This window comes from Rhinoderma darwinii, chromosome 7 (genome assembly GCF_050947455.1).
Source record: "Rhinoderma darwinii isolate aRhiDar2 chromosome 7, aRhiDar2.hap1, whole genome shotgun sequence".
Lineage (NCBI taxonomy): Eukaryota > Metazoa > Chordata > Amphibia > Anura > Rhinodermatidae > Rhinoderma > Rhinoderma darwinii.
The window spans coordinates 27,499,448-27,515,178 of NC_134693.1; the positions used below are offsets into that span (position 1 = coordinate 27,499,448).

The window sequence follows — 15,731 nt, forward strand, 5'->3', positions numbered from 1 at the left end:
GAAAGCCGCGGCAAAAGATAGGACATGTCCTACTTTTGCTTTTTACGGACCGTACTCCTATATTTTGTATATGAGCACAGGCCGAAAATGCGTGTGGCTGTTCGCGGCCAGCCGTGCCCACAATCACAGGCAGTACATGAGGCCTGACGGACTGTGTTTACTGATGGATGAAAATACGGTCGTGTGCATGGGGCCTACACGTTATTTTATAGTTTTCTTTAAAAAAAATTACGGTATTTTGTGCATGATGACGGAGAGTTAAGGCAATACAGTGCGTTTCAGTTCTACGTAAAACAACCATCATGATGTTATGCTGAACGGTGCCAATATGTCAAACTCGGCTCTGCTACCAGAATCTCATTCACATCTACAAAATCTATTAAAGGATTTGAGCTTCGTGAGCATATTTGGAGTAGTAGTAGTAGTAGTAGTTCCACTCTAAAGTCATCAAGTTTGTTTATATAGTCACGAGACCTCTCAGTATGCGTTTACATATGCGTCCTGGTCTTGGAATTTCAGCAGAGCAAGTTAAACTAACCTTACAGGAATATCCTCCACTGCCCACCACCCCAATTATTTACCGTACATCCCTTTCTGCAAACGTTGTCTTGTTGCAGCTACTGAAACCAAGTAACAGCAGCCCAACAGGGGGCATCTTATACCACTTTCATAAAGCATCTTGCGGTAATTGACTGGCAGAAGCTTCATTTCCTATATCAACCTGCCAGGCAAAGACACTTCCCAAGCTCCTCTCATTATATGGTTAACCCTTGAGCCATTGATTGGAGCCTTCAGGAATGCAATAAATATTTTCTACATAGTATAACACGTTAACTCTTTGTAACCGGACTATTTCACAATCGCACCAATATTTTTGCTCCGAGGCGAAAAGCTCAGATAAAATTTCCAGAACAGCACGACTATCCGGTCATGTGTAGGAAAGTCAGATGCTACAGATTGACTTGTGAGGCTTTTTTCCTAATGGGTATTATGACTGACGTAACATTGGTTTCCTGTATTCACAGAGACAACACCGTTTCCTTAGATTGTGTCAGACACAAACAATACAACAGACCAGGTTCACGCACCTCTGCAAACAAAATGTTCAGTACAAATTATCGCCTCTTCCATAGAGTTTTTGGCTGGCACCGTGGTACCATAGATACCATGCATGGACGGTAGCCAAGAATAGTTATTGTCAAACTGGGGTTCTTTGGGCCCACCAGAGGAAATGATGGTTATCACCCAGTGTGCCAGAGTCTGTGTTAAAATCCGGATGGTTTTCTTTCCCAGTGTTTTCATGGACGAAAAGCAGAGACTCCACATGGAGGATAGATTGGCGTCTCACTACGCCAAATGCAACGTTTCGGGTGTCCACCCCCCTTTCCCATGCTTTAGAAAGGGGGCGGACCACCAGAAACCTCGGGGTGATATCTTTTACTATCTTATGTATATGATCAAGTTTTTTGACACTGAATATTTTCTATATATGAAAATAAATTTTGCAAAAATCAAATAAATATAATTGTCTCGTGCTTCTCTTTATTTGCGGTTATTAGGAGACAAAGCGTCTCATATAGCACCTACACCCATATGAAATTATAAATCGGGTCTAAAATTTATTAAGTTGTCTTCTGCTGGACCATCGGAACCCTGTTGTATTAGTAAACCGTCTTTTTGACCACCGGAGGATCCTCTGGTACTATGGTGGGCCAGCCTGACCCTCAGTTTAGTCACCCTGCATTACATCTATATGTTCTACCTTATAATGTCATTGTTTCCCAGAGGCTATAATGGGGCTTGTTTTGGGAAGTGGGGTGTACGAACTAGTCCTGCAATCACATGATCGGTGAGGCAAGATGGAGGTTGCATTAAAAAGTTGCACCTCCATCCTAATTCCAGACTTTGGTCACCATTTTTTTTTTTAGTATAGGACCCCTTTACGGCAGTATATAGGTTTTCTGAATGGAAACTTATAGTAAGCCAATGTGCCAGGAAGACAGAAGAACTCCGCCTTTTTTTTTAATTTTTAAGGGTAAATACTATAAGGTTACGAGTGCCTCACTCCTGTATCTCTGGTTATAACTGACAGGAAATGTATGGTAAAAAGCCTCCCCACAATCGAAGCTTAATCTCATACTCATATTCCGTTCTGACAAGTTCATGAAAACGAAAGCTCAATACATAGTAGCATGTTCAGAAAACGATATATCTTTCTTATAATATGATCAACAATTCAAAGCATTTTCAAATATCCTATTAGAGACCCTCATCTATTTGAGCGGATAGTTAATGAATTTTAATGGAAACTATGTAATGCTTAATATCTCCTGTGGGGGTGCTGCAGGGGAATTAAAATTTGCTATTGGGTACCCCCACAGAATACAGTTGTTCCCTGGGGGTCCCAGCAGGGGCCCTTCTAGAAAAAGACTGGGATTTTGCAAAGCGGACAACCTTAAAGTTTGCATCTTATGAAAGTGTACTTTCTAAAAGGTATGTTAATAATTCTGGAAGTTCTCAGAACGGAGATTTGTGTGAAGTCAGGATTTTTTTTTAGATTTACTGCCAGTATCGCGATTAAAGAACACTCTCCCCTGCCTGAGGTGGCTGATAACAGGGAACAACAGATTACATTAAGATGCACAGCAAATATAATTCAGGTTCTGCACTAAAAGTAATTAGAGGTTAGAAACCCACAGGTAAAAGTTAATTGGCTGAACTCATTGTATGAGTCAGTATAAAAAGATTCCCACGCCCAGCATAATTCCCACGTGATCCCTTCTGCACCCTCCATGCTGCTTACGGGTTTGTGTGTTTTGAATTTCAGGGATAACCAGCCAGTGTCCGGCCCATCACAGACAGGAGGAATACGGAGTAGAGAGATAGACAATGGTCGATATAATGTAAGTGTGTGTTATATCTATAGACCATTAACGTAACAATTTAGGCAGGAAAGAGAAGAGTAGGACTATGGAAATGTTGGGGTTTCTTGTTGAGCGCACATGTGTTTTCAGGGGAGAGAGGAGAATAAACCGCTGTCAGAGGAGTCCCGCGAGAACAAAGGATCGGGCATGTTGGAATCCCACATCCTTGATCCGTCTTTCCCCCCGGAAATCTTCTATCAGTGAAGAGTTGGGACTCCTCCATACACATTAAAGGGAACCTGTCACTAGGTTTGGAGACACTAAACCACAAGTACGGCTTTAGCTGGGGTTTAGTGTTCCTAACCTGCTCACGTCAAAACCGGCTGTTTATGCAAAAGTAAAATAACTTACAAGTTACTGAGAAGAGTCCGGCAGCATCAGCACATAAAGCGGAGGACAGTAAATCTTAGGCTTTATTCAGACGAACGGGAATTACGTCCGTGCAACGCGCGTTATTTTCACACGCGTTGCACGGACCTATATTAGTCTGAGGGGCCGTGCAGACATGTGTGTGATTTTTACTCAGCGCGAGTCCGCTGAGAAAAAGTCACGACATGTCCGTTCTTTGGGCGTTTTGCGCGAATCACGCACCCATTGAAGTCAATGGGTGCGTGAAAACCACGCATGTCGCACGGAAGCACTTCTGTGCGAACTGCGTGATTCGCGCAACAGCGGTGAAAAGGATGAATGAAAACAGAAAAGCACCACGTGCTTTTCTGTTTACAAACATCCAAATGGAGTGTCATAATGATGGCGGCTGCGCGAAAAGCTGGCAGCCGCGCATCATATGCTGCTGCCACACAGAGCTGTTAAGTGGCTTTTGCGCAGGCAAAACGCAGCGTTTTTGCGTGCGCAAAAACGCCACGCTCGTGTGAATCCAGCCTTAGTCCACAGCTCATGCGCAGTGTACCGTCCTCGGCTCTATGCGCATGCTGCCGTTCCAAGACAGTGGCGTGTAAGCTCTTCTACTAACAATTCCCTAAACGGACAGTTTCTACATGGGCAGGTTTGGAATACTAAATCCCAGCTGCATAATGGCATGCCTCCAAACCTAGTGATAGGTTCCCTTCAAATGGTCTGCCAGTCCTGCTGAAATTGGCGGGTTCGGCCATCTAAAGTTTGTGGGCACCTTTACATAGAATACAGTGCCTGTGGGTGCCTAAAGCTGGCCAAAGAAACAAGACAGATGTCAGACACACTTTCCTGTCTCCCCTCATCCTGAATGTAAATACAAATGTGGAAACCCTTTCTCATATCATGAACTCCATATCAGCAGCGGACACTGGTAAATCAGCTGTAATCTGTGAGCAAAATGGCAGCCAGTGTTTAATTCTGCCACTGCCCAGCCACAGGGGAGATGAAGCATTACACAGCGACTATTAAAATTAATAGCCAGGTCCCCCAGAGAAAGAGATAATAAATGTTGCTGCGGCTAATGGATTAGGGTCCTGAACATCTTTGGAAATTACTTTTGTAGACCAGACAACCCTCTAAAGATATAAAGGTAATGTTTTTCATGAATACATAACCAACAGATGTCACTGTTGCCACTAGTGCTATGCATAGAAATCTGGAGAACTGAGAAAGCCAAAGCTGAAATACAATACAATGAATGCACAAAAAGTGCACAAAGATGGAAACTGGGTTAAAACTATTTTTTAAAGTGTCTAGGTCCACATAGCCACTACTGTTATGTATAGTTACAGCTGCAAGACAAGGGGGGATTTGGCAGGGAAATTACCTCAACAAGTCTAAACGCTGAACCTTAAGACATGCAAAAATCAAAGTATGGTCATAACCGAATATCTGTCCAACAACAGAAATACCTTTTCAAAGCTAAAAATATTTCTACTCCTAAAGCTGTGAGAGTGACTTAAGTCATTTCAATTAAAGGGTCACCAGACAAATGCTGTCAGTGGGTGCCCCGAAATGCGCCCCTGGTCCAGGGCCAAATGCTTATGCACAGTTATGCTAAAAGTAGCCTGAGGTTATAAAGTCGGCATAATCATTCATTTACTGATTGATTTTTTCAGCCAGAAGGAGATGACACGTGAGCCATCTCATGACTTCTGTTAGGCTGCGATAACTCAGGCTTCTTCTTCAGCACAATAAGGCAGGACATCTTTAGCCCGTCAGGGAACGGTTTGGTTCTCCCACTAACATCTCCTATAGATGGCAGGCAAAGGCAAGGGGCTGAGTCCAGCGATAAGAAGATAAAATGGAAACTAGTTCCAAGTTTACTAAATTTTCGATTAAAAAGGTCCAATAGGTTGGAGTCCTGGTGTGCAGACAGGAGTATGTAACGGTCCAGTCTTGGGGCCTACACGTTTCAGACGTTAAGCACGTCCTTAATCATGGCTGTTACAGAGCAGCTAAGCAAAATAGCATATAGTTTTGTGCAAAAAAAATTAAATTACATTTAATTTGTATTTTGTTAATTTAAATCCCTGCTGACTCTGAGCTTAAGAGTCCAGTGGGCGGTCCTACTCATTGATTGACAGCCTTCCCTGCATGTGTGTGCAGAGATAGCTGCCAATCACAAAGCAGAACTTCCCACTTGACTCTTAAGCCCAGAATGAGCAGGAATTTAAATAAATAAAATACAAGTTATACTGAATCTTTTCCCACAAAACTATATACTAATCTGCTCACCTTCTATATTACATGCGACCCTGAGACTATAGACAGAATGTTTCACTTGACAGGTAACCATTTACTACCAGCAAGAAGAGGACAACCAAGGATCCATAGTCATTAGTGATTTTTAGATTATAGAAGAATACACTGTAGTAGGGATGCACGGTGCATCGAAACTTCGATACTGTTTCGATACTTTGCATCCCTAAACGGTTCGATACCGCTATTTCCTGTATTTCGATACTGAGCTGCGCAGCCGCACAGCTCAGTATAGTAATACATGAATGTATGGGAGCGCGGCTGCGGCTGTGTAATTCAGCCACAGCCCCGCTCCTGAGTCATAAGTGCGCACGGTCAGGATGATGCGATGTGGCCAGCGCTGTACTTATGAGCGGCGGCACTGAAGACCGAACATGGCGGGCGCGCTGCAAAACACCCCCGTGTTCTGTGTTCAGTGCCTGAACTGCCGCTCATTAGTGCAGCGCCGGCCGCACCTCCTCATGCTGACCGCGCGCGCACTTCCTGTCAGGAGCGGGGCAATGGCTGTATTACACAGCCGCAGCCCCGCTCTATAACGGCAGAGATCTGAGAAACCTCTCATCTCCGCCTTTATTCCCCTGAATGCTGCGATCACAGCTGACTGCAACATTCAGGGGAAAGTGAGCAGGGGGGATGCCCCTGGATCGCGTCACAGGGAATTCTTTTGACGCGATCGAGGGCCATACCATATATGGGCAGAAAGCCCAGGGTCTATTGACGGACCCCAGGGCTGTCCTACCATATTTCATGTTGTTAGGACATACCCAAGTATGTCCTAACAACAGCCTGTGTGCTCTCTGTCCACAGGCTAATGTACTGGCACATATCTGATATATGTCAGTACATTGAAGTTTAAAAACAAAGTATTGTTAAAATGAAAAAAAATACACATTCACCTTTTTTACAATAAACATTAAAATAAGTCTCAATACATAAAATATTCACACATTCAGTATTGGCGCGCACAACAATTTTTCTGCATCATTTATGATGTGTGCGCTGTAAAAAAATGAAATAAACACGGCTTTCATTCACTTATTATTGTGAGGCAGGAGGTGCGATGAATTTAACCTCCATGTTCTTCACATTAATAGTAATTAACCCCATCGTGTACCTCACACATTAACCCATTATGACTGAGAAACATGATGGGATTAATTACTATTAATGTGAGGCGCGTTCAAAATTCATCACACCTCGCGCCTCACCTCAGAAAACGGAAGAATTGATTTTTTTTATTACTGTTGGCAAAAGTATCGAAATTGGTATCGAAATCGCAATACTAAACGAAGTATCGGTATCGAAGTCCAAATTCTGGTATCGTGACATCCCTACACTGTAGAATAACTTCTCACTGGTGACACTTATACTTCGCTATGTCCCATGCTGATGTAACATAAAACAGTTATATCATAGTCATATGGAATAATCCGTGTGTGTACAATAGCCTAATATTCCGATCTGGTGGATATGATTCCATGTTCTGACCCTTTCTCTACTAGCAGTGTAACAGTATTTCCCTTTTCCCGCAACAAGAGATAGATTTATAGAAAAGGTCATATTAGGGAACTGCACTACCAGCAATTCCCTTATATTTTCCTTAATATATACCTATAATCCACTACTACCATTATAAGCCTCATCAATACGGCTAAAAGTAGAAAGTAGGGGTGAGGGAAGCAAATTTCCTGCAGTTTATATTTAAATTGCTGTCAAGGCATTGCAAGCACATTTTATGACAGCTGTATTGTGCCAACAGAAAGAAGAGAGCGGCTGTCATGATATTTCATGACAGCTTCTCTCCTCTACAGAGTGCCAAATGTCATTACCCATTGCCTTATAAGCAAAACAACTACCACTAATAAGTAAATATTATTAGGTATATATGAGAGGCAGTTGCATGCTACTAAAGAGGCAGAGCATACCATTGCTATGGGGGGGGCTATGGTATTAGGGAGTCCAGGACTGAACTGCTCCAGCAGCTACCCTTCACATCATCGAGTAAAATGCTAAAATTCTGTTTACCTACAGCCACCACTAGAGGGAGCTCACTGCATACAGATGTAAGCCTAGTTCACATAGAGTTAGTTAACACTGATTTTGATGCAGAAACCGCGTCGCAATCAGCGGCCAAAAAAAGCCCCAAATTTTCATCCATTGATTTCAACGGGGAGGCAGAAGCGTTTCTTTTCCCGGGCTGTTTTGGATCGCTCCCTATCTTGGAGCGGTTTCCACCTTTAAACTTCCATTAAAATAAAAGGGACAAAAAACTGCCGCGAGTTTTGCACTTGATTAAATATAGAAACCGCCTTAAAAAACGGTGTCAAAAAGGTATTTCGACTGTGTGTGAACAAGGCCTTATACAGCTCAGAACAAATTCAATGACAGCTGTATATCCATATGCTGTGAACTCTGCGTAGTGATGTCTGCAGGCAAACGTAATTAATAAACTATATGTGTCAGACAAAAAAAAAAAATGGATGCGCACACACAGAAACACAAAGTATACCCAAAGCATAGACTTCGCTTTCTATTGCTACACAGCGGTCACCTAAATTGGACTGCGTTGGATTGTAGAAAGTGTGTGACTCAATGTGGCCATAATGCCCGACCATGGTAAACCTAGTATACAAAATAACTCCATTCCTCACGTGGGTATAGCGCCTGCTACTGGAGAGGCACCAGCAATACCACACATACATGATACCGATGCCTGGAGTCAGTCACTCTAAATCATGCAGGATTTTGCACCAGATTTTCGTGCTGAAGGAGCCTATAAACCTGTTCTATTCTGTGGCCATTATAGGGGTCCTCGGTCTTTTCTTTCCACACATACAAGAGAAGTTGATTTCCAATAGTTTTTATTGTTTTTTAAACCCCCCCCCCCATGCTAATTGTATTATTTACAAATTATTCTTTGGTGGAAAAGCTCTTAAGATTTAAAAAATAAACATAATATGATTGTACGAGATTAATGCAACATACAGGGACATTTCCAGGGACAAATCTATAAAGGCCGGAGCTGTCCCTGAACATGGACTGGTGACCATGGAGCCAAGAAATGTAAACTGAACTGCGTTATAAGTGATTCTAATAAACTCCGATGTAGTATCAATATATTTTCTTTTCATTGTAGCCCTCAGTGTAATAAACGAGCTGAAGGACTATCAAGTGTGTATTGTAAATTGTCCCACATAGAACATACAAACACAGGCAGGCAAAAGTTTTAGGAGCTTATCAGAGTGAAAAACACACCAGTTCAGTTATTACAGTAGCCTACTAAAGAGCAAAGTAGGCTCTCCAAAGAGTGAAGTGGCTGATAACATAGAACAATAGTTTGCAATGAGTTTTATACGAAATCTTTCAAGTATTCGAGCCTTCGGGCTTATATAACTAAATGTCATTAAGATAATATTTATGTAAAGCGATGTCTATATTATATGTAGTAATTAAAATTTGCACGGAATAAGTCAGTTCACACAGTTTTTGACACATTTTTTTACGCGGAAAACGCGCCAAAAAACAGCCGAAAATGCTTCCCACTGATTTCAATGGGAGGCGAAGGCGTTTTTTTTCCCGCAAGCAGAAAAAACGACTCGCGGGAAAAAGAAGGGCCATGTCCTATCTTCGGGCGTATACGTCTTTGACCTCCCATTGACATCAATGGGAGGCAGAGAAAGCGTATTTCGCAGAGTTTTTTTGCACGCGGCACTCAATGGCCGTGGGCAAAAACCGCAGCGAAAAATGCTGCGCAAATCGGCGTGCAGGGAGAGGAAAATCTGCCTCAAAATTCCAAACTGAATTTTGAGGCAGATATTCCGCCTGCAATAAACGCAGTGTGAACCCAGGTCCAACAAGATGATCTACTACACGACAAACACAAATAATACCATAAACTTTAGTTGCATGTGCACGCACCTGTACAATACCTAAAATATTTTCCAATTATTATTGAAATGATGACATAAATTTGCCTTTTTAAAAAAAATAATAAGATAAAATAATACGCCAAACTTTGGCGATTGGATAATAAAAAAGGCCCAAATATTGCCGTAATTTAACCATAAATCCAACTTACCACAGGTTTAGGTTTACTGATCTCCACCAGCTTAGCCAAAATGTCCTCATCAGAGAGTTGGCTGAAGAGGTGGGCATCATAGGCCACTGAAATGGAGATTTCTTCCATCATCTTGGCAAGTCCAGGATCCTAGGCCAATTGTGAGTAGAAAAAACCTGCTTGTCAGTGAGGGTCACAATCACAACCCCCCCCCCCTGTCACACCCTGGCTTTATATGTTGTACTGTAGGGGAGGAGTCCAGACCATCAAAATACAACTTTCAGTAAAGTAGAGTTTCACTTCTGTAGTCAATCAGCAGGTGGGTTTCTGGGAGGTGTCTATGTTACCTGGATCCTATTCACAGACCAGGTATTGTCCCATTGACCTTTAAATGCTTGAGCGTCAAATTTGCAGGTCAAGAAAGTATCTTCTCATCTTTATGAAAGGTCTTCAGGTTTACAGAGGGGTAGAAGTCATTCGTACTTGTGTCTGATGTGTTACAGGATGATGATAAGTGATACCAGTAACCAACACACATACTGAACACAAATCATGAATCAGTCTCCACAATGCTGAGGAGTATTAGTGAAGGAGGGAGCTTAGGACCATGAAAATATTCAAAAAATGTCTGGAAAGTCTTGGATTGCTACATCAGCTTGTTCTTTGCACTCAATTTTTGTACTAAGGAAAACAGGTTTGTAACAAAAACATAACAGACACTGCAACCTCTGCAAAATAGTACCAAGATGTTAACAATAGCATACAATCAGCAGGTCATTGCCACTTGACATCCGAGGTGATCAAGCAAAAAAGGAGAAAACACACAAATAAAAATGTAATGCATTTTTTTTTTTTTTAGTTCCCAAAAGTTTTCAAAAAGTTTACCAATAAATGCTAAAAAAAAATATTTACATTTGTTGGACATAAAGACAACTGGGCACAATGTGATCATAAAACGTCCATGAGATCAGTGTATAAGTTAAAGGCCGTCCAAAAGAAAATCTCAAAGTAGATAGTGGACATCAACGTTCAAGGAGATCCCCAAAAGCCCCGCGACTCTTACACAAAATCTCTCCGGTTTCCTTAATTTGCGGCACAAACAGGATGACATTTTCACTTTCTCTGCACGTTCATCCTTCTTCTGGTTTCCTCAGTGTTGCTTTCCTGGAGCTCAGGTCCAATATTTGCACTGAGTCATGACGATCGTTTGCATGTCAATGGGCTGCTAAAACAGCAGCGAGGAGAACAACGTACAATGTAGCAGCGGCGGAGGTAATCTCCATAGTTTGTGCAGGCGGAGAACAGGAAGATATTTTGTTGCCATCCTGATAACACGGAGACATCTAATAGGTTGGAAATGAAATATTTGATCACATCCCGGAGATTAGCAGGTTAACTGGTTGGGTGCTGGTCTCCAGCTGGAGCTGCTGCCTCGCCCTTAACAAGACGACACCGAGATCCTTTCAGATTATTTAGTGACAAGCAGCGAAGACCGAATTCAGGCGGAGGTGTGTAGTGTGACCAGGATATAACGAAAGCAGAAAGCACCTGTCTGCTGTCCTTATCTCATTGGGAGAGGCTGCTCCCTCCCACAGGACGAGAGGTTCGGTCACCGGCAGCAGGGCCAGTAAAATGAGAAAAATCCTGTCACCGGGTCCTCAGAAAGATGTTCCCGGCACAAGCCTCTTGCGGAGCCCGGTGGCTATTCATGAGATGCACAAAGAGAGCATGGCACCTGTTGCAGGAGATGCTGCCTCCTACTATTCCCCTTGGCTTGTCGGTTTGATGCCCAGCAACAAGCAGCTGGGGACACGTTCTTCACAAACAAGCAGGACCTGCAGTATATTATAAGCATTCTGCTTGGTTAATGATAGAAAAAAATGGCATTCTGTGATCCGGGCTGGGGGAGGGGAGAGAAGCACGTAGTGTTACTGATCACCATTTCCTTAAAGCCACAGCTCGCAAAAAAAGGGAGAGGAAGAAGGGGGTTGGTGGTCTGTCAGATGTGAAATCTCGCAAAAGTCAGATGATCGTAGTCTATGCCGGCTTTGTAGTCTTGTAATATGAAAGAAAAATGGCTCAGAGGTTCATCTTAAATTGAATTCTCCAGGGAGGTGATATCGATTAACCGAGATAAAATAGGTTTTCTATACATATCAACTGATCTTATGAAAAGAGGATCTCGCATCCATAAAAAACGAAAGAAAAAAAGAAAAACGTTTTAGTGCAGAATGACATGTTATTTTCTTTTGAAGAATATTACAAATATATAAAACGTGAAGAGGAAACACACCGGCACCGCTCTCCTAAACATATAATGCGCACGTGACGTAAGACGGCAGCTCGCATGTGCAAGTAGTCGCTAAGGGCTCATGCATGTACGGAACCCTTTATGGTGTGGTATTCTGTACCCATAGAGGCACCATATTCTGCCCTAGAAGAAATACTTCAATAATATTTATTTATTTTTCCCGCACAAATTCCGTCCATCTGCCTCAGTGTAAAAAAATTACTGAAATGTGCACTTGTACAATAATCATTTTGCAAGAGTGACACAGATGCTTACTGAGCTGAATGAAAGAAATGCTTTGAAAAATAAAAGATTTCTGACACATTTAGTATGAACTTTTGGAGGAGCAGCTTCCAGCGCCGTACGATAGCCTCTGTTACCGGACTGCCCCCAATTGACGCTGCATATTCCCCCGCCAACTACGCATTGTTGGAGACCATTTATCGGGCAAACGCTCGTTCATCTGCTGATTGTATCGTTTTAAAAATGAAAATTATTATCGTTGTCGGCAGCGCATCTCCCTGATCAATGAGCGGTCTCGTTGATCGGGGCTTGTTTACACAACCCATACCGGCTGCTACAGGGCACGCGGTGTGAGGGGGCACCGCTAGTAGCCCCTATGACAGCTACAGCGGTAGCGACGATACATTCAATAGTATCTGCGTCCTAATGGAAGATAAGAGAAAGGGGCCTAGGTGAGTATAATTTTTGGGCTTGCTTTGTTTGGGGGGGACACTAGGGGTTTGGTGGGGGCTGTATGGCATGCGTCCTAATGGCAGATCAGGGAAGTATCTACCTGCTCTGCCATTTACTATGTGGCAGGCTGTTCGGGCTGCAGTCTATCGCGCAGGGACAGTATCCCTGCGCAGACTGGCGTGATGACACACTGGTTCACGTCTGCCTATGCAAGGATCCTGTCGGCGTTATAAAGCAGTTCCGTTCGTTGCGGAAACGGGGCCCAGGTGAGTATAATTTTATTGGTTTATTTGTTTGGGGGCTGTATGGCACTATCTACAAGAGGGAGGTGGGGGGGGCTGTATGGCACTATCTACAAGGGGAGTGTGCGGCACAATCTACTTTGGAGACATTATACTGTGTGTGGGCACTAAAAGGGGCATTATACTGTGGGCGGGCACTAAAGGCGGCATTATACTGTGTGAAGGGGACATCATAATGTGTAGGGGCACTACAGGGGGCAATATACTGTGTGTGGCACTTAGGGGGCATTATTCTGTGTGGGCACACAGAGGACAAAATACTGTGTCCTTAAAGGGATTATAATATATGATATTAATTATTATTATACTAATGGGGCACTAAAGCGGCATTATACTGTGTGGGGGTCAATATACTTTGTGGGTGCACTTACGGGACATTATACTGTGTGGGGGTCAATATACTTTGTGGGTGCACTTACGGGACATTATACTGTGTGGGGGCACTATATAGGGCATTCTACTGTGTGGGGGCATCACACTTTTTTATGGGACATATTTTGTATGATGGGGTGGGGCGCCGAAAAAAAATTTTGCACGGGGGCCCCATCTATTCTATGGCCGGCCCTGTCTGCATGTATAGTAAAATTTTTAGTGTGAACCGAAGGGTCGCCTTAAATCCATTCTTCTTCTAATAACCTCTGCAGCTTATAATTTACGGTTGTACCCTACAATATTAAAACTACATCAGTCAAGAGAACATAATGGTCCAGGTGCTCATCCTCTTTGCAAGCACACAAAGGAAAATGTGGTACTTTGAAACCTCTATACTTTGGAGAACAGCATGTTGAGAATGACACAAAACTATACTGAATATGCACATAAATATAGCACCCATAGACAGTATAATAAAAAATTACCTTTGGAAACGCTAATAAATTCAAATTGTACGGATATTCATAAGAAGCGACATGAAAGTATTTTTTTTTTTTACATGTCTCTTTGATATTGAAATCTAAGCAGATTAAGAAATCAAAAAACAACAACAACAACAACAACAATATAGCTATGTAGCATAGGTAAAGTAAATGTTAATAATTGGACACAATGATCGGGGCACCTCTTTCAGTGAACCTTCAGCCTTATTGTGTCTGGTTTATATATAAAGGAGACTGTCCAACTCTGCCCTCTAGGGGCCAACCTGGAAAATAGCTTCCTCCCGAAGGTGTATGGAAAATCGGGCCCTCGAGGGTCATATATGTTGCTGGGCCTGTTTGTCGCATCCTAAATATGCGGATACTATGCTAACCTGCTATCCACAAAGCTTTATATTCTCTATCCCAGATCAGGGAGTTTCAAGGTGGGGTAGTTGAAACTGGTGGTATTAACAATAAGATCCAGGTTGTTTTTTTTTTAGATCTGTAGAAATCATTTACATATCTATTCACCCTCAAATTACCAAAAGTGCTTAATTCTACATTTTATAGTATTCTAGCTCCTTGGGTTACTACTGATGGTTCGTAAATAAAGCAGCTAAAGATAATAGACTATATATGAATGATAGTAATAGTAACGTTAATCTGCGTTTATGCTAAAATTCGTCTTTGATAGAATTCTACTCTATTTGTAGGACAATTTTTCTCCAACTTTCTACGGGGGCTATGCAGGTGCTACCATTAAAAGGATATTTTATTGAAAACTTGTTCTGATCCTTGGATCTATCTGCACGTAACATGATTCAGGTTGAATATTCCAACAGCAAAAAATATATTGGGGCAGATGTCTTAATAGTGTTGAAAAAGTTGGACAGTTTTAAACTGTACTAGACAGGTGGAAACTGCGCTAAATTTATCACAACGCTGTAAGCAGAATTATACATTTGGCACAACTCAATATATACAGTGGCGGATCATCATAAGGGCGGTTCGGGCGCCCACCCGGGGACCAAAACTGGGGTCCCAGGGAGCCCATGGCCGCCCGAACCTCACATAATTAAAAAAAATATGCTGACAGTGTCTGCTGATGGGGAGAAGGAGCAGGGAGAGGAATTGCATGGGTGGACTAGCAAAGTAAACTGGGTCTTCAAATGTTTTGATTTTTATCTATTATTATTAAATCAATGTTTTTTTTATTCTAAGCACTTTTTTAATTGACTTATGACATTTTTTTCTTACTCTTTATGATACTGGTCGTTTGTATCGTATATACATAGAAACTGTATTGTTCTCTCTCAGCCGATTCCGTCAGTTCAGCTGAACTAACGGCTCGACTGAGAGTGTGTCTGCGTGTCCCTGACACACAGGATCCCCCTAATATTGATCACATTTTAGTTGATAACTTAGATGTGATCGATATTATGGGGATACTGTGTTAAACATACACAGGACGCGCTATCAGTTGAACTGACGGAATCGTCTGAGAAAGAACGATACAGCTTTTTTATATACAGGATACATAGAAGCTGAAGCGTGAAAAGGAAAAAAAGATTTAATAACAATCCATTACAAAAGGGCTTAGAATATAAAAATCCATTAATTTACCAAAATTAAAATAAAAAAACATTCAAAGATTGACACAGGATCCAGCTAATATCGATCACATCTAAGATCATAACTTCGATGTGATCGATCCTTAAATGAGATAGAGACTAGCTGGATCCTGTGAGTCAGAGACACGCAGGACCCGCTATCAGCCAAGCGTCAGTTCAGCTTAACTGATGGAATCGGCAGAGAGAGAATGATACAACTTTTATGTATACAGGATACATAGATGTATCGAAAAAAGTAAAAACAAATGTTAATAACAGTCAATTAAAAAAGTGCTTAGAATAAAAAAATACATTGATTTAA

At 42.1% G+C, this 15,731-nt stretch overlaps 1 protein-coding gene across 4 annotated transcripts in view; it reads right to left on the minus strand.

Annotated features, from left to right (window-relative positions):
* Window positions 1-15,731, minus strand: part of RABGAP1L (RAB GTPase activating protein 1 like) — a 237,701-nt gene that overhangs the window by 20,465 nt on the left and 201,505 nt on the right. For 2 of the 4 annotated variants that reach the window (XM_075833054.1, XM_075833057.1), the window contains one exon: window positions 9,679-9,807. The exons of the other annotated variants lie outside the window; for them this stretch is intronic. In XM_075833054.1, the coding sequence (XP_075689169.1) occupies window positions 9,679-9,807 (129 nt within the window). The remainder of the gene's footprint in view (window positions 1-9,678; window positions 9,808-15,731) is intronic. 4 annotated transcript variants of the gene reach the window in all.